Here is a 20,750-nt window from a genome sequence, read left to right as displayed (position 1 = left end):
AATTATTCAACACAGTCTTTTGTATGTGCAAAGATGATAAAAAATGAGATAGGTAATAATGAATATACTGATAAAAATCAGACAGGATCAGGAAAAACAGGATCAGGAAATTAGATGCTCATGGTAAAAAAACAAAAATCAAATGAATAATATCACAGAAATATATGTGCTTCCTGTTTGTTTGAAACAATCCTCATTTTTCTAAAACCATGGATAATAAACCATACTTCAATTTGTTAAAGTAAATTTGTTGTTATCTGAACATTATAGCTGTTTTAAAGGATTATAGTGGTATTTCACTAAATGCTCAAGTTTTTATATTGGTGAGATAGGAGAGATATACTCATTCCATAAAATAAAATGAATCAGAAAATATCCTTTAAAATTGGTTTAAAGAACATAGAAAAAGCTAACTCTTGCATTAGAAAGACCTCTCCGTATATTAAATGGGCATAATATAAAACTCTGACAAAACTATTGATTAAAAAGGCTATAGTTTCCATAAGTGCCATTTTGAGATAAAAGTAACAAAATGGTGGTAACAAGTATTCATATCAAGCAATTTCTAATAAAAGCATTTTCTGCTAATTTAATGCCAAAAGGTAGTTATGAGATTTAGGAGAAGGAACAGAAATTAATAAAAGACAACAAAATATTAGTCCATATATACTTAACAAAAATAATATTAATATATAAATAATTAGTAAAATCTTAAGTTACAAACAACAATGCAATGCATTGGTATATATAACATTTCATTATTATTTTACTTTTTATTCCTACCCCTAATTTTAAGATGACTGATCCCCTCCTATTTACTGTGTTTAATACAAAAGCAAAGCTTTGTATAATTAATAAATATAAAGCATAATATATTTTTAAAAATTAAAAGCAGTATATCACTACACCTTTTACAGACTGCTATCAAATAAGTTTTTTCAAATGCAAAACTGTCTAGTATTTAGTCAAGCTTTAAAAGCATTTTATTGTCTGTATAATTTAATTATTATTTAAAAGGGGGAAATGAGATTCTTTGTTTTAACTTTACAAATAATGGTCACATATGAATTACACATGCACAATGATTACTGGAAATACTTACATACTGCTGTTTGTTTTAGATAACTATAACCATACTAATTCAGAAGTCAAACAACAAAAATCAGCGTTATATTCACAAAATTTTCACAGGACTAGTTTCGATGGTTTTACCGAACCACCATCTTCAGCTGCAAAATCGCAAATGAACAAGATAGGAAATAATGATTAGATAAGATAAGAAAGCCTGGACAAGAATAAGCAAGTGGCGCCACCTGTTGGCGAAACCAGAACTAAAACATAATTTCTCTAAAAGCCGAAGGCAAATTTGGGTTGGAATTAGGATCGTTAACTAGAACAGAAAGATTTTTATGAATGTGAAATGCCTCTAGAAAATCCAGTTCTCCAATGGAAGATGTTTTTTGAATAATTTTAGCAGCAGAAAAATTGAAAGTGTGATTTTCGGACCAACAATGTTGAGCAACAGAAGACTTCTGTGTTTCCTTTTTTCTAACATATGCTTCATGTTCATGTTAGAAAAAAGGAAACACAGAAGTCTTCTGTTGCTTAACATTGTTGGTCCGAAAATCACACTTTCAATTTTTCTGCTGCCAAAATTATTCAAAAAACATCTTCCATTGGAGAACTGGATTTTCTAGAGGCATTTCACATTCATAAAAATCTTTCTGTTCTAGTTAATGATCCTAATTCCAATCCAAATTTGCCTTCGGCTTTTAGAGAAATTATGTTTTAGTTCTGGTTTCACCAACAGATGGCACCACCTGCTTATTCTTGTCCAGGCTTTCTTATTTTATCTAATCATTATTTCCTATCTTGTTCATTTGCGGTTTTGCAGCTGAAGATGATGGTTCGGTAAAACCATCGAAACTAGTCCTGTGAAAATTTTGTGAATATAACACTGATTTTTGTTGTTTGACTTCTGAATTAGTATTTATTCGGCGTGTTATTGTGTCTTAACTATAACCATTTTACAAAATTTAATTTTTTAACAGCACTAACAAGTTTACAGTTTCGTTTCCTCTTTTTTTTTAAGCATATATATATATATATATACGTAAACTCCAGAGTATCCAAAACAAACAACAAAAAATAAAATAACAGAGAGATTAGGATAGGTATGAGGTACAGGTAAACTGGTAATGAGGTGCATGTAAACTGGAAGAAAATCCAACAGAAATTTGAAATCTTGATTGAGTAACCATCACATATCAATTTTTAGAGTAATAAGACAGAAAGTGGACTTTTATCTAATGCTTTCTTCATTTATTTAACTGATAGCATATTCTTCTCTTCACCTGTCATTAAAAAATAATAATAATAATAATAATAATAAAAAGGTTGCGACTGCAAGATCAGGAAAAAAATTACTGATTGCTGTACGAACAAACTGAAGGAGCATACTATAAATGCCTGCATATTTCATATTGCAGTAACTAAGATGAAAACTGAATTTCAGATAAGTAAAACATAACACAGAACATACAAGTCAGATAATAAATTTCCTAGTAACTGCAAATATTATCTAACAAATTACCAGCTAATGAAAACGTTAGTAAAATTATATATTTAGAAAACACTCTAAAAGTTACTTTTTGGCCATGGAAATATGAAATAATTTCAGTGTAAATTTTAATATAGAATTACATAAAGGCTTTTAAATGTCAATAGTAAAGCTACAATTAAAGCTGAAATCAGTAACAAAACTTATATATATTGAATTTAGCACATCTGTTAAGGAGGTAATTTGTTAGTTTCCCTGCGTACAAAATTTCAAATACCATATATACCACATATGATTATAAATTAGTTGAATTTTGCTTTAATATAGATTTACATATTCAAATACTAGAATAAAAATTTATCATTTTTTTCAGCAAAACTGATTTATACACAACACATATGTAGCACATCGAAATTCTTGATATAGCCAATCCACAACAGATATAATTCTCATAACACACATACCAAACTTTAAGGTGAATAATTAAATAATAATATTAAATAACATCCAATAATATTTCACTGAAATAAATTGCATCATTTTTTTAAAATCCTGTTAGCAGCACAGCAGAAATTAATTTAAGAGATCTAAAAGGCCACTGCTTTAAAGCTATGTTCCAAAATATTATTCATTAGAATTTAAGTCCTCTAATGTAGACACACCTCTGAAGAAAATCTCTTTTATCAATTAAAAATTTTAAGGAGCATGGAACAGTATCCTTTCAACAGCAGCATTCACATCTCCAAAAGTTGCAATTAAAGCTGAAAAGCAAAATATACACATTAAATATGCAGTTTTTAAACCTGATATAATTAAAACAAATGACTGTTGTAATATTTGTAGAAATATCTCTCTCTTGAAAATACTTATTTTTCAAGTTTTAATATTTATAATAATAAAAATATAGAAATATACAAGGGTTAAAACTTTAACAGTGGAAACTATCTATAACAACTGACACAAAAGAATCATCTCAATGAAACTTGCCCTTCAAATTCAATTGCCCTTCAAATAATCACCAATACTGTATACAACTTGTTGCCACTGATGTGAAAATCACAGGATATTTGCAACACTGGCCTGTTTTGTTAATGTCTGAAGTAAAATGGTCTACTGCCAGAAAAATATTTGGAAACAAATGTCACGAAATGATTCCTTCATCTTAAGGCACAAATCAAAGTTACAGATGTTTAAATCCAGCAAATAATATTGTGAATAAAATAATTCTCAGCTCATCAAGTGAACAAATCAGCCGCAATCTAAACAATGCTAATTACTTGTAAAATTCCAAAATATGAACAATACTGCATACTGACTGTCGGTCTTTAGTGAGTATGTGCTAGGATACATGCCATCATATGAGAATCAACATAGCTTTTAGAATGCTAGGGTTCTGATGAACTTCTGTTTTTTATGGTGACCTGTAATGATGCCACTTGTTCAAATGAAATTTCAGTTTTGCATTGTACCTTATCTCATCTGGCCAAATAATATAACAAAAAAGAAAACACAAATTTTAGAAAAAAGGAAACACAGAAGTCTTCTGTTGCCCAAGATTGTTGGTCCGAAAATCACACTTTCAATTCTTCTGCTGCCAAAATTATTCAAAAAAACATCTTCCATTGGTGAACTGGATTTTCTAGAGGCATTTCACATTCAAAAAAATCTTTCTGTTCTAGTTAACGACCTTAATTACAATCCATCTTTGCCTTCAGCCTTTAAAGAAATTATGTTTTAGTTTGGGTTTTCATCAACAGATGGTGCCAGTAGCTTATCTCCTGTCCAGGCTTTCTTATCTTTTCTTATCTAATCATTATATCTTATCTCATTCATTTGCACTTTTGCAGCTGAGGATGATATTTCAGTATAACTATTGAAACTTGTCCTGTGAAAATTTGAAAATATAATGCTGATTTTTGTTGTTTGACTTCTAAATTATTATTTGTTCGGCGTGTTATTGTATCTTAAGATAAGCATTGTTTGTTTACATTATGCTTTCTCTCCTCCTCCGAGTGAGTCACGTTTCTCTCCTTTGGAGTAGATCATATCTACATGTCTCTCAAGACCTATAGACATGCAATGCCATCCTTGGAAAAGTTAGTTTTTAAAATGTTCCAAGAAACTGGCACAAATATGCGACGACCACGGGTGAACAAGAAAATGATCTGACACAACAGCATGCCAGTTAGGAAATGAGTGTGTTTCTTGCTGGCACATACACGTGACAGTCGATGCGAAAAGTTCAGTATAATATAATTATGTTGGAAAATAGATAACTTTTTAAAAACTCAAAAGAAATGTTCTAACAGAATAAAACAAACATAAAAACTTTTATACCTTGTAAATTTGCATGCCTATTAACAAAACCCATCATGTGCATCTGTTCTAATTGGCTCCGGTATCTTTCTTCAGGAGGACTTTCAGTCTGCCAAAAAAAAAAAGTACATGTGATTTACATGTTCACAGCTTTAACAAAAGCTATTACTTCATAAAATACATCAGCAAATCAAATGCTAATGTGTGCAGATAACAAAAGGAGTTTATAAACATAAATATGATAGAAAACATGTAAATGCCATGTTTCCAAAAAATAAATGATGAGCTAACATAATTGTCTGATACTCATACAAAAGATTTGAATTTCTCAAATGATTCTTGAGTTAAATGACACATAAATATCATAATGGTCGTGGCAATTGTACCATAAAATATCTCACATTATACTATGCCTAAGTTTGATTTATTAGTTAACTGACTACAAATGACTTGTATTTTGGTTTTTGCCAAATATAATATTTGTGCAAAGGTAATATGAAATGTTCTTTTTAACATTTTCCTTCTTCATAATTTTTCAAGTACAATAATTTTCTCTTATCAGCCTTATTTTAATGTATTTTTTAAGCACATTTCCGTCAAGATTTGCTGATGTAAATCAATTTCGTATCAGTATACTCAGATACAGATATATTACTTCATTCAGAAAGTAAAATTAACCCTCTGGCATGGATTTTTAGATCCGTTCATGACAACCTACATTTATATAGCACCTATTATCTAAATTAATATAGTTCCTAACTTTAGTCTCTCTTTTCATAAACTTTGATAAATTAAAATGATGTTTGCGATTTAGTTTGTTTTGGTTTATTTGATTATGACAAAATAATTAAGGGCTATCTGCCTAAAGGAAGGGATGCCTTTATGACGGATTTTCTAAAAGAAACTGGACACACATTACATATGGCAAAAACCATGAAAACACCCATGAAGCCAGCCCATTCATGGGATTCGAACCTTGAACCGAAATTTTCTATTTTGCAGCTAATTATTCATTTCTCCAGTCAACTGAGAAACTGCATAGGGCTTTCAATAACTTTTGTTTTCATATTCTTTGTTTCATATATGATATTCCCATCCAAAACTTTACAGACAATGCCATCTTAAATTGATTATGATAACCTAATTTTGTAGCATTCTCCTTTTAAATTATTTTGAAACAGAGAGACTACTGAAAACATTATGTGCAAATAATATAACAATACTTAGCACTAATGGATTCAAAACTATTTTAGAATCTTAAAGGTTCATCAGATAGTGCTTACATAATTAACTAATAGTTTTATCTTTAAAAAGATACATAACATGGAGACTAAAAGCCATTTGGATCATAAGGATAATACCTAGTATTGCGAATTCAAAAGGAAGCCACTATTAATTATGGATAATGATTTCCTACGAAACATTATAAGAACATGAAGCTTCTAAAAAAAGTCTAAAAGTGTCTTTAAGAAACAACCCATGAGCAGAAAAATAGTTCATGATGGTATAAAAGAGAACAATCCTAAAAAAGGGGAAAGGATTACATAATGCTTTAAAAATTTATATTTTATACATTATATATATATATATATATATATATATAAACATAAGTTTGAAATTTCAAAATTAAGATTATTAATTATTTTGTTTATGTGCTTTTGATTTATATTCTTCCTGTTAGCTAGTTTACTACCACTTTTGATTTAAATATTATCTCTTGCTTATACCCATGTATGCATTAATTATTAGCCCAACGGGAATGAGCCCAGAAGGGCTATTAATTTCGTTTTGGCATTTTGCGTTGATTCACTTTTCAAACTGTTGCCACCAAATACTGTCACCTTGTATTATATTTGAAGAAATTAAATAATGAATAATCTGCATAAATGTATGTATTTTCTCGCATTGTGATAAAACAACAGTACCTAGAGCCATCCAACTTTGAATGGCGTAATCCTACTGCTAATATGGGCATCTGAAAGCCCAAATTTGAAATTCGTTCTATTATAGATTTTATATTTTGTAACACTTTTAACGACTTTTTGATTAAAAGATTCAAAAATTTCAAGGTGAGCAATGGCAACTTTATGGAAAGAAAAACATTTTTATCTCCAGCGCATGCGACTGTGCATCGAAAATTCTAAAGCTATGTTAATTTTAAAACTATTTACAATATTGCTGTTGAACTGAATTTTATGTGGTTTAAGTGCGAAGAACATGATACAGTCAAAAGTTGTTAATTCGGACACCCATAATTCGGAATGATCTATAATCCGGACCTCAAAACTAAAAACTTTCTGCGCATGCGCCGCGTTGACACATGCGCACAGGCGTTTATGCGTGCGCGTAAGATCTTTTACGACTGCGCATATGAGTGCGCGCAAGTGCAGAATACGTTTTCCCGTGCGCGTTTTATGTATAATGGACATATAAGCTAAAATTATCTAATTATCTTTTTCAGTTAATGTTGATGATTGCGTTGTTCCTTAATTTTCGAATTGGATCTGGCTTATTATTTTTTGCAGACTGTAAGAGCAATTTTATAAAAGTAAGCTTAAACTTTCGATTATATCAAATAGAATTTCCGATATATATTTGATAATATGTAAAGGATCTAAAGCGAAAGTATGTTTTGAAATCCGAAATCTGTTTATCAATTTCACGCTGCTCGGCGGGGGGAACGCCGCAGCGGGCACGTAATGAATTGGAAGTTGATCTGTCAGCACTATCCTTATCTTCAGAGCAGATGTTTTTATTTTATTTGGCTTATAATTCCTTACCAAATTAGTATTTCATCTCAATGTGCTCCGTCTTTGATATGATTTAAAACAAGTTCCCCGTCATTATAATTCGCTTCCAATAGCGAAGAAAGTGACAGAGGTTAGTGAAAACGAAAAAATTTAGATTGACAAATTAGTCGGTGTTCTCGACACAGCAATTATAGGACTTTAACATCGGAACTTTGTAACTGAACAAGAAATTATGTCTGTTTAATAGAATTAAAGAGAAAGTATTATCACATGAAACGAAGCAAAACTTAAACAACTTACATTGAAAGAAATGCTTAATAAAGTAAACAAATAAATATTAAGCTTTTTCTTTTTGCAAATTTTGATACCCTTTAGATCATAATTATTCTTTATTTCATAAATTACAGTTTCATATTTTTAATTTTAGAATTTCGGCATGCCACCTTACGAGATTTAAACTGATGATCTATAATCCGGAAAAATCGATAATCCGGAATCGCCGAAGTCCCGACGAGTCCGGATTAACGACTTTGTATTTAAAAAATAAAGGTAACACACAAACCGATAAAAAAAGCGCCGCTTTCGGCATAATGTGAGATCTGAAAGGTTCTCAGATTTTTTTCCCCTATTTAAATTTTTAATTTGTTATTTTCGACTACCCCCTAGAAAATGAAGAATGTGTAGAAGTTAGTTTTTTAGAAGATTATGAAAACTATGGGGAAAAAATCCTTATTAGAAGTTTTAAATAGTAGTGGAATTCATATTAAAACCTCAAAGTACTAATTAATACATATCAAAATAATATATCATACAAAGAATATATCAAATTGATATCTACATATCAAAAGAAATTAATTAATGGGAAGAAGAATGACTTATCAAAGGAAATTACTCTTTTCCCATAAGGTCAGCAATAATTAAGAAATGATAGCTTTTCACCTCTCTCTCTATATATATGTATAGCAAATTTAAGATAAAACATGATTTCTGATTAAAAGCTTCAAAGGAAAAAAATTAACAGACACTTAGTTTGACACTCTGACCGGCATTGGTTCTGAAAACTGCCACGAGAAGGAAGCATTTTCTTGATTTTAATGCCAAAATGACCCTGGTAAAAAAAAACCTACTTGGGTTTATGTATTTTTAACATATAGTCTTAATTTCTTGGACATATTCTAAGATGCACGCACACGCACACACACACACACATATATACACATTTATATAGACATCACAAAAGATATACTAGGCCGCATATATACGGCCTTGTGATCAGAGGATTAAAACATCATAGCTGCCAACCTTGAAATCTTAAAATCCAGAAGAAACTGGGAGGTTTTTCATGCTACACAGCAACACTATGTCAGAGGAACTCGAAACTGGCTTTTAATTCACTTTATAATGCATGATTCAGGTTACTGAACTATTTGTAATCCAATTCTGATGTAAAATACATTAGCATTTAATTGGATATTCTATACTTTACATTCCTTCATTAATTTTATTTTTAAAATTTTCTTACACCTTCATACTGAAAAAGTCCTCAGCAGTGAAGGAAAGCTTTTATTTATCAAAATACTTTTAAATACAATGAAAATAAAATTTAAAATTAATGTACATAGTATTTATTTGGATAAACTTAGAAAAGTACCATATTTTAAAGTAAACAAAATTAAACACATATATTTACTGTTTAAACATTGCTTGAATCTTCATATAAACATTTATACATCTACAATAGATTAAGACAATTCAGATCAAATGAATTTTAATAAAATTCATTAAGATCAATAAAATGTAATAAGAAAATCATAAAATTCAGATAAGTAATCACTTGCACTAAGAAAATCACTAGAAGTGGAGAATAGAATTTGCCTACTTTAAGTTTCATTAATTTGGAGTATTTAATTATTAAAGTTTCATTAATGGAAATTATTCGCATTTTTCCCAACAGATAGCAGCACTTGCCAGGACATGATTTTCGAAATCGCAAAGTGCACTGGGCAATTTAGGGAACTTTCCATTTGGACAATGCTATGTAGGCCAGCATGTAATCTAAATACTCTAACAATAAAAGTAGTAGTTAATAATTAAAAATCATATAGTTGTTGGTGAATTGTGCTTTATGGTGTTAGCATCTTTTCCTCTGTATGCAAGAACTTTATGCAACCAATCTGATTGTAAAAATATGTGGAACTTAAATCAACTGCTGGTTTCACTAATTCAATAAGTTTTCTTCATTGTTAAGAAATATCTTCCTCAGTAAAAGCTAAAAATTAAAAACTGGGAATTCGGTGAAAAACCGGCAGATTTGGCAGCTGTGAAATACAGTTAGAATAACAGCCAATGATATTGAAATATACATACATTGACACCTTGAGCCATTGCATTTACCATATTTCTCATGAAGTAGCTAAATGTATCTTGAGACGTAACATTTGCTTCATTAGTTTCATTTTTGCCACTGGATGAAGAATTTGTAGTTCTGGTAACTTCAGGATTGTGAGAAAGAAATGGTGGTACAGGTGGTTGCCCAGGAAACCTTAAATGAGATAAATTTAACATAATATAAAAATATTTTGCTGCATTACAACTGATGTTTGTCCCATAAAATATGTTTATATTCCAGAAACATAACCAGCACTCACATTATTAGATGAACATACAGAATATCCCACGTACAATACAATTTCATACAACTCAGAGAAAAAAGTAAAGTTTGTCTGATACACCAAATAAAAAGTGTTTTTCTTTTTTTTTTAATGTAAAATAATGGATAAATGTTTTGAATAAATAAATTTTAAAAATAAGGGTAACATAACTGAAAAAAATCTTTTTCTTCTTTATTGTTGTTGGGTAGGTACACCAAAAATGAATCAAAGAAAGAAGTCAGCACAGGAAAAGGCACAGCTTATTGAAATAAAGTCAGACACCCAAATTCAGAGAAATTTCAGAATATGATATGGGAAGCCACAACCCTCTCAGCCATCTATAAGAAAATAGCACAGGACTTCATGCAAACAGGAAGTGTGGATTTGAAGCACCACCTACACAGGCCAAACAGAAGTGAATAAAACATGGAGAGAATTCGACAGGTTTTCTAGCATTCTCCGAAGACATTGCACTGGGTACTCCAAAAGCAGCTTCATCTGCTTCCATACAGACTGTAATTGTTGCAGTAAATTAATCCAGATGACAAGCTTAAACGTGCTGCATGTATTCAGGATATTACTGCACATGTAGACAGTGATGTACAATGTCTACAATTACCAGCCTACAACAACAAAGAAAAAAACTTGTTTTCAGTTATGCTGCTCTTGTCACCTGAAAAGGCAAAACATTTATTTACTTATTACCTCACATTTAAAAAAAAATTTTTTTTTGAGTTAGTGCATCAGACAACCTTTACTTTTTTCTCTAATTACAAGTCCAGTTATATGACACTGAAGTTGTAAAGTACCTTTTGGGGCACAGGGTGTCCACTATGTATCAACCTTTCAGCTGTTGAACAGGTGCAGCTATAATCATAAAAGAGGCGTCTACACATAGTAAAGTGGCTATGCGCTACTAGATAAGATAGCTTACAGTGCCACTTGGTGGAAAATGGAAGAGTATTCCTATCTCGAAAACAATATGAGATATTAAGAAAAAGTGAATTCAAGATATAAATAATCGTCGATTTAGTATGAAAAGACACCTTGTGGACATGAATGTTAAGAACAGAACGTTTTAAACACGCATTTGTTTGTGGTTTCTTACACTGTGACATGATGAAACATCTTAGTAAGAAAAAACTAGTTATCATAAACTACCTTTCTTTTCGATGTTCAAACTTCTCTCTGTTAGCTGAAATACACATCTGGACCCTTGTTATAACTTCATGTTGCATGTGTTGCAACACAGCGGGTGACATGTTTGCACAAGCATCTGCAATACATCGTTGAAGGTCCTGCAATGTTTGTGGAGTGGTCGCATACACCTGCTGTTTCACGTATCCCCACAGGAAAAAGTCTATTAGAATCAGGTCAGGTGAACATGAAGGCTACTCTTTTAAATCACCATATCCACTTAGTCATTCTCCAAATTCCTCCATCAGGTACTGCTTCACTTGTGACCTCTTATGTGCAGGCACGCTATCATGTTGGAACCATCCATCTGGAGTTGAAGCAATGGCAGGTTCTCAACATTGGGTATTATGACTTGCAGAAGTTCTAATATTGTGCAGCTGTTAACATATCCTGGTAAAAAACTCAGCTGATTAGCCTGTTATTATTAATTCCACACCAAACATTAATCAAAAACAGTATTTAATGTCAAATGTCGACAGAACATGATGAATTTTGCAATGCCCAGTAATGGATGTTCTGCCTATTCTACATTTCATTCCACGAACAGCATGCCTCATCTGTCCACACTATATTTGCCAAGAATGTTGGCTGGAGCTTTATCTGCTTCATAATGAAGTTGCACCATGTGAAATGTCTTTTAGCATCCCTGTCCGGTAATGCCTAATTAGACGCTGGCTGGTATGGATGAACACCTAATTCATTTAAGATTTTCCAAACGAGACTTTTTGAGAGGCCACAGTTTTCACTTATATCTCTTGTGCTTCTGTTTGGATGATGTTTAAAATGTATATTAGGAATATACTCTAGTGCTGCTGTTTTGCATACGATAAAACATCTTCCAGTGTACTTTCCACCCTAACTTAACTGGTTTGCCCGATCGAAGTTGGCTACTCATGCAACTTGTCTCCCTTAAACATTTCACAACCTGTAGGATGTTTTTTGTGTGAAGGATGCGGGGTCTACAGGAAAAAGGTTGCCGGCTTAACTGCGCCTGTTGATCGTTCCTTGTGGTCACATTCACCATTAAGTAGAACCATATCACAATAATCACTTTTTGAATTTTTTGAACAGGTGTGACGTTTCATACACTATTTGTATAATGCTCAATTTTGCACACCAAGCTCAAGTTGCATTGAGTTGATGCGTTTTGGGACATGATTCCTTTGGACATGCACTTTGGGGCATGATTTGCATACTGTCTACTCTGCTTGTAAAGACACTTAGTATAAGGATTCACCATGTGGGGTTCAAACCACAGTCCTGTTGACTATGGATTACAAATACCACTCTGCTATGATGTGGGTTCGCTTTTCGTTTGAAAGATAAGCTTTTCTTATTTCGCTGCAATTTTCAAAACATAACAGTTTCAGAAATCGCAAAGAAACATGCATTTTCACCACTCATATTCACAAGGTGTCTTTTCACACTAAATTGATGATGCTTAATAACTTCGCAATTCACATTTTCTTTTTATCTCATATTGTTTTCGAGATAGGGACGCTAACTCTGCCATTTTCCACCAGGTGGTGCTGTAAGCTGTCTCATCTAATAGCGCATAGCCACTTAACTATACTGACACATCACTTTTATGACTATAACTGTTCAGCAGTTAAATGGGTGATACTGGACTTAGTGGACACCCTCTATATGCATTTAATTTTATTCAAGATTCAAAAAAGAAGACATGTACTATAACATATGACAAGCTTATTAGAGACGAAAATTTTATGGGATCTCTCTGAAAGAAACAAAAACTATCTAAAATGTTTAAAAATTAGCAAAAAAATGGAAATTTTAGGAGATGTAAATGTCAGTCAAATTTTCACTGCACATGGAAGGTTCCCTGCTTACTTAAAAAGGTTCCACCTCCAGGAAAATGATATATGTAAAGTTTGTAATAAATTTAGCGATTCAAAGCATTTCGTCGAGGACTGTTGCCTGACTGGAAGTGTGAGAGGAAAATATAAATTGAGGATTTATTTAGTAACTATAAATTGCTTAGAAAATTTGCAAGAGATATTATGCAAACTGTGAATGAGAATAAGAAGAATATTGGTATTGAGATATAACAAAGCAGAAAATCATACTGAAAATAGAAAAAACTGAAGTAACTTTAAGATGAATTTTGATAATATAAAGAAGATTTGAATAATAATAACTAATTGAAAGTAAAACTTATAAGATTTTAAACTTAAGAAAAAACACAGAAATAGAAACGACACATTTTTATACTATTTCACCGAGAGTGTTTGGAATGTATGTATCTGCTTTACTTTTTGTTGTTGTTGTTGCTATGCTTTGTGTCTTGGCCTGTTCCCTCATAGCCATATGGCAGGTTTCGCCTGCTAGGTGGGCTGGGGGCCAATGCTTAGAACTAACTAACCCTCTATATACAGTCAACTATGACAATTGAGTGAAAACTCATAAATTCTATCGGATTATGAACATTACAACAGTTTTCATAATGCATATTTCTTTAATTGTAGCAGTTTAATATTCGGTGAGATGATATATCTAATAAACTTTTCAAACATCATCAAGACATTAAATTCCTCTTTTAATTAGTCGATCACTCCAAAAGGTAGTTAATTGTAGCAGTTTAATATTCAGTGAGATATATCTCCTAATGGAAATTTATTCCTAATAAACTTTTCAAACATCATCAACACATTAAATTCCTCTTTTAATTAGTCAAGCACTCCAAAAGGCAGTTTTCCTATTAATTTACACATTTACGATTTATGAAAGGATACAGCAAATTATTTCAAAATTACTGAACTTAATGAAGTTTATTTGAGGGAACATAATTTCCATATCATAATGATTCAAATATAAACAATTTAGCAGAATAACATCTTTAGTTACCAAACTCGTCATACATTGACCATAGTACATAGCAAATGCTAGCTAAGCATTAAGCTATACTTGCTAAAATAATACATTTCTCAAAATCTTTAGTATGGTTCTAAATTAAAAAATTAAATTAAAAAAAAAAAAAAAAAAAAAAAAAAAACAATAGTGAAGAAAGTGATAAACCCGCTTAGAACAAAAACATTTTGATCTGCAATTTAGCGGACATTTTCTACTCAGTAATTAGAAGATTTGAACAAAAGAACTTTGCAACTGAACGAGAAGTTTTGTTAAGGAAGTTAAAACAACTTACACTGAAAGATACTTTTAATGAAGCAAACAATATTGAGCCTTTTTTGAGAAATTTTGAATTTACAATACTTACAAACATACATGCTTAATTGTTTCATAAATAATTATTTCACATTTTAATTATATAATTTATACATGTGATGTTGCTAGATTTAAAATTGATGATTTGAAGTCTGGTAAATTTTGAAATCTGGATTCCTCAAAATTCTGATGCGTCAGATCTTGGAATTCGAACTGTATTTGTCAAACATTATGGTTTGGTTTATGTGATTATGGCAAAGCCTCAAGGGCTATCTGCCTAAGGGAAAGAATGCCTTCGTGGAGGACTTTCTAAAGGAAACTGGCTTGTACACATGTCACACTCACACATGGGAAAAACCATGAAAATGCCCATGCAGCCAGTCCATTTGTGGAATTCGAACCTCAGACTGGATCACCAGTATTCAGCAACTCTACTGCTCGGCCGCTGGTGGGCCGTCAAACTTTACAGAAATTAAAGATTTCATGTGTCTTATGATGGCAACATTTATCAAACCTTGCGGGTGATAAATGTTCTTTGGTACAGCATAAAATAATGCACCAAACAATCCAAGTCTTCATTAGTGACATCTTTAATTATAAAATGGTCTATTAAATTACTTCAAATTTTAAAAACAATTTGTTTACAATTATGGTTTTTAAGCCATTATATATATATATATATGTGTGTGTGTGTGTGTGTGCACATAAACACAGTGGCTTTGAAAAGTTAAGCACAAGATGGTAAAATAAACAAAATGAAACCATAAAGTTTTTTGATTAACAGAAAACTGCATATGAAAGTGTTTAGGCATGAAAGAAATCAAGCATCATGTATAAACATGAACAATACTTAATTTTCCAAAATTATGTGAAAATGCTACATTTGGGTCATTAACAAATTGATGCTTCAGACTAATAAAAAATAAACAAAACTTAGTACATGACCACCTTGAACCTTCCCACAAAAAAAAAAAAAAAAAAAAAAAATTACAGATTGCCTTCATCAGTGGGGTGATCAATCATCACAGATGCTAGCAATGGCCATTCATCCATTAGGGCAGTTTCTGTATGAGATTTGCTGTAACATGATTCCTGAGTAAACATGACTGGGAGACTGTGGTGGCCACTCCACATGAGGAAATCTACTGAAATCTGTATCTGTAGTGTTTTTCAGCTGCTCCAATTCAACAACACTATCCAAAACTGCTAATTTGTATCATGTGTTCAACTTTTGGAAGCCAATATACACATGGCCACCTCCTACATTTGACATCAACCCTAAAAAATCATCGACACATAGCATCTATCAGCAGCAAATTTGATGAGTATACGAGGTGTTTTGGGCACCTGGAAAGCAATTCAGTTGTTTTATCATGAATAAATGCAACAGTTTCTCACATTTACAAAAAAGGAATTATTACTGGATATTGGGCCGAGGTGGCAACATTTCAAAAACTTGCAATTTCTGAACTTTCCGTGTGCTGTTTTGGAGGAAGTTTACCATAAATAGCAAAAAAGGCATTATGCAAAATAAGCGGCATGGAAACAGCACAGCATAAATGAAGTGAGAGTTTGGGCTTCTCAGCATGTTACATAAAAGCATCTTAACCCAATTGTGTACAGAATCATAGTTCAACAAATCTCAAATCTTGCTGTGCACAGACTCAACAGCAAAAAGACTGTGAGAGCACCTATGCTAACAGTAGTTCATTCATGAAATAGGCTGGAATTTGCATCACAGTATCAAAAGAGGACATTCACTGATAGGCAAAGGTTTCCTTCTCTAATTTACATTTTTTGCTTTATCATATAGAAAGATACTAGCAGTGAGAAATTACAGAGAACAAATACCCCTAAACTATTTATGAATGAATACAACCTAGAAGTGGCAACATCTTGATCTGGGGAAAGTTTTGATGAAATGAACCCAAGTTCATTCATCATAGTGGGTGTCACTATTGACTGTATTCATCATTTACAGTCTATGTACATCCATAGATTTTTTTTTTTTTTTTTTCCTGGAAAGAGAACAATTTCCAGTACAATAACATGATGTATCACAATCTTAGAAATGTAAAAGAGTTGTTGGAAAAGCATGAGGAAGACAGGCAATACCTGAAAGGTCTAGATAAGATTGATTTATTTTTGGTTCAATTTCACTTTGATTGATTAACATACACTTCATTTTGCAAATTTAGATATCATGAATTATAAATCATAACAAAATTATAAAGGACAGTTAAGGGGCTATTGTATATAGTAATGGCTGAGTGGACTGTAACACTACATGGGAGTTACATGTTTTTTTTTTTTTTTTTTTACATCATATTATGAATACAAGCATGCTTTCTTCAGAAATTTCCCAACAAATGCATGCTTTTTAGGCATATAACCCCCAAGTTCTTTACTACAGGAAGTTACATGAAACAGTCTATGTAGATACCTCAAAAACACCTATAAGCTACAAAAGAACATTGGAAATCTTTGAAAGAAAACATTGTGTAAGTGCAAGTAGTATTCAAATGATATTACTAATATCCAAGTAGCAGTTATTTATAAATCTTTCAAATATGCAATTTCAGCTAAAAAAAATTAAGTGGGAATACCTATAATTTGTTCTAAGCAATTAATAGATTAATCAGTATTAGATGCTTACATGTTGAACACATTTGGAGCTGCTTGTTGAAGTTGATCAAGACCTTGGTGAATGTTCATCATAGCAGAAAGTGCTTGAGGATTGGATACAAAGCGTTGCAGTTCAGGATTCTGCATCTAAAAATATTTAAAATGTGAATAAAATTTTAAGTGTGAAAAGCATATACTTAATTCTAATTTTATGAATAAACATCTACAGTTATAGTATATGTGAAGAACACAACATTATATAGGTTAATACATTAAGACAAATAAATGAAATTTTTTCCATACTACTCCACGTAATGAAATGCTCCAGCTTTTATGAGTATTTAATGTGAAAAAAAAATTGAAGAGCAGACCATAAAGACAAAAATTAAAAAGACTTCAGATTTTAAATTACATCCAAACGGGCATTCTTTAAACATTTGTGTGCTACCTTTATTTATTAAATATCATGTTCTTGGCACTTAAACCATAAAATTAAGTTCAATGCTGCAAAATAATTTTAAAATTAGCATATCTTCAGAATTTCTGATACACAGTTCCACACGCTGGAGATAAAAAGGTTCCCCCCCCCCTGTAGAGTGCTGCCATTGCTCACTTTTAAATCGTTGAGTTTGTTAATAAAAAATTCATTTCAGTTTTACAAAATATGAAATCAATAATAAAACAATTTTCAAATTTGGGCTTTCAGATGCCCATATTAGCAGTAGGATTACACCATTCAAAGTTGGATGGCTCTAGGTACCATTGTTTTATCACAATGCGAGAAAATACATACATTTATGCAGATTATTCATTATTTAATTTCTTCAAATATAATACAGGACGACAGTATTTGGTCGCAATGATTTGAAAAGTGATATGCTCTTTATAGGTTCTGATGCAAAATGAAAACAATAGTGCTTCACCGACAAAGCTCCTTTGGACTAAAAAAAATTGTTATATTATCCACCAGAATAGAAGAAAAAACACTTACTAAACTAAATTAAAAAGCAATTTAAAAGAAAAGTGTGATATCTGCTAGGTTAATTAAAAAAATGCTATTCAAACAATTTTCTATATTAAATACTCTGTTGGTGAAATTCAGAGTCATTTGATTACATGGTATTTCTGAAAGGTACTATTAATGCTGGATCTCTAATTTTTCAGAACCCACCCAAGGATCACACTAGTTTAAAAAAATAAATAAATAAATAAAAACTGACTGAGCCCTTCCCCAGACATAGGGAAAAGAAAAGAAAATAAATTTAGAATTATGTTTTTAAATACAATGAGTAACAATTATTCAAATTATTAAAAGACATAAACTTAAATTTTTATTTCTGTATTACCTTTGTTCAGGTAATTCTGACTTCAAATTTTCAAATGGGGGAAATTATCCCATATTTTAATATTAAAATGGTTATCATAAAAAATGGTCGTTTAATATATATGCATTTAAATAAAACAAAGAGTGAAACAGAGTTCCTCCATTTCTGAACATACTATTTGTGGTTTGGAGGATACTTGACTATTTTATCTACTTGATATTTGACTATTTTATCAAGCATCTATCAATATAATCATGAACATTACAACTCATCAATCTGCTTTCTTGTGAATATTATGGCAAGCCTTGAAGCTGTTCCAGGCTCTTCTAAAAAAATTTTTGGGAGGGGGGGGAAGGGAGGATGGGCATGGCTCTTTCTTTTTTTTCTTTTTCTTTTTTCTTTTTTTTTTTCCCCTATTTCAATGTTAACTTTAAAACAGTTATATCAAATTGCAGATTGGGAGGAAGTGGGAGTGACCCTTTTCTACTTGAAAGCATATGGGATCATGCCTACCTGTCTTCTTAATATAAATCAAATAGACTCATTGCATTTTGCTTCATGCTTTTACCAGATCTGTGGAGAAATCAAGCAGAAGCAATCTATTACTTCTAGACGTGTGATATTCTGGGGGAGGAGGATCACAAATGTTCTTATTCTCATGCAGTGAAGTAATTTGTGATGAGTAATGGATAATGGAAATGTAATGCTGACAGCTGCCAGAAAAGTGCTATAATAAAAAATCGGGATTGGTCCAAGGAAATTACATTCCTTCTAAACTTAATAGATAGTTTATTTAGAGCAAGGATGGGCAAACTAAGGCCCACAGGAAAGTTCTATCTGGCCCACAGATAGAATTTTAATTTGCAAGTCCAAAGTAAATTAAAAGAAATATATATATTTTATATATTATAAATCCATCTCTTTTTCTATTTTGTTTAAATATTATTTTTTTTCTTCCTCTTTTTCAAAGGACTGATGATCTTTTTTCTTTTAAACTAAAGTGTTTAAAGCTGAAGTTCTTTATTAGTTATAGCTGTAGATTGGCGATAACAAGGCATTACCTCTTTCTCGGGGTGCAGACATACAGGAATCTAATATATAGGTGAATAAGTCCTCACATGTGGCAGACTGTGCATTTTAAGCTCCAGCGAGCAGCTTTTTCTTTTGGCGCGAGATCTAATATTATTGATTGCGTATGGAAAGATTGCGGACATATAGCATCACTGTGAATAGTGGTGAAATTATTAAAAGTATAGCATAGCTAGTGCTTGTTTGCGTTATTCATAAAATATTTCAACCCCAAAATAGCTTCTAAAAAAGTAAAGTTGATTCAGAGTCTTTTGCTTTTAATAATCAATGGACCTGGAAATACTTTTTAGAGTTGTAAAAGATAAACCAGTGTGTCTCATCTGCAAAGAAGCTGTAACATTTCCTGTCATTTCACATCCAAGCATTACAATTCCAATTACGAAGCAATGTCCGAATATGAAAGAAAACAAAATGCAGAAAGTCTTTGTAAAAAATTATAAGACCGACAAAATTTTTTCGAGAGGGTAAACAGCATTCAGATTTCAAGATTTCAGTGTCATTCAAACAGAACTAGCTACTTTTACCATGCCTTTCAATGTTAATTATGAAGCAGTGAGGACAGATTTGCAGCTTGAATTAATTGAGTTACAATCTAACAATCATCTCAAGCAGTTGTTTCTAAATATGCCAAAGTTAGAGTTTTGCAAATCATTATCGAAAGTAAGTTTCCCAAATTTAATATCTCACGCCCAGAAAATAGTTTGCTTCATCTTATACATGTGAACAGGAGATGAACCTCAATATAAGGAATTTTTTTAAATCGTCATTCATTCATCTCATTAAATTATTTAAATTGTAATACTTGTATATTGTTTTTAAAATTTTAGAAAAATTTATCTTAGCTCACCAACTTTTCATTTTTTTACTTATTTATTTTTTATTTATTTATTTATTTTTTTATTTTTGGCCCATGACCGAAAAAGTTTGCCCATCCCTGATTTAGAGGGAGAGATATACTGTGAAGAATAAAAATCTACTCAAGATGATTACCAAACAATACTCATTGGAAACGAAAATCTTGTTCAATCAATCCAGTAACGTCAAAAGTAATATT

General features: G+C 31.5%; 1 protein-coding gene across 2 annotated transcripts in view; it reads right to left on the bottom strand.

Annotated features, from left to right (window-relative positions):
- Positions 1 to 1,868: 1,868 nt before the first annotated feature.
- Positions 1,869 to 20,750, bottom strand: part of LOC118200483 (ubiquilin-1-like) — a 64,070-nt gene continuing 45,188 nt past the window's right edge. Inside the window, exons 11-14 of one of the 2 annotated variants that reach the window (XM_035372436.2) lie at positions 17,314 to 17,429; positions 9,994 to 10,168; positions 4,898 to 4,985; positions 1,869 to 3,321 (exon numbers count right to left, since the gene is read on the bottom strand). In XM_035372436.2, coding sequence (XP_035228327.1) covers positions 3,257 to 3,321; positions 4,898 to 4,985; positions 9,994 to 10,168; positions 17,314 to 17,429 — 444 coding nt within the window. In that variant the 3' untranslated portion in view covers positions 1,869 to 3,256. The remainder of the gene's footprint in view (positions 3,322 to 4,897; positions 4,986 to 9,993; positions 10,169 to 17,313; positions 17,430 to 20,750) is intronic. The other variant, XM_035372435.2, reaches the window with a different exon arrangement.

The sequence above is a fragment of the Stegodyphus dumicola genome, chromosome 3 (assembly GCF_044657685.1).
Source record: "Stegodyphus dumicola isolate Sdum_Otavi_A_Nest chromosome 3, ASM4465768v1".
Lineage (NCBI taxonomy): Eukaryota > Metazoa > Arthropoda > Arachnida > Araneae > Eresidae > Stegodyphus > Stegodyphus dumicola.
The sequence above is the reverse complement of the archived record's forward strand: the minus strand, read 5'-3'. Positions and strand labels throughout refer to the sequence as shown.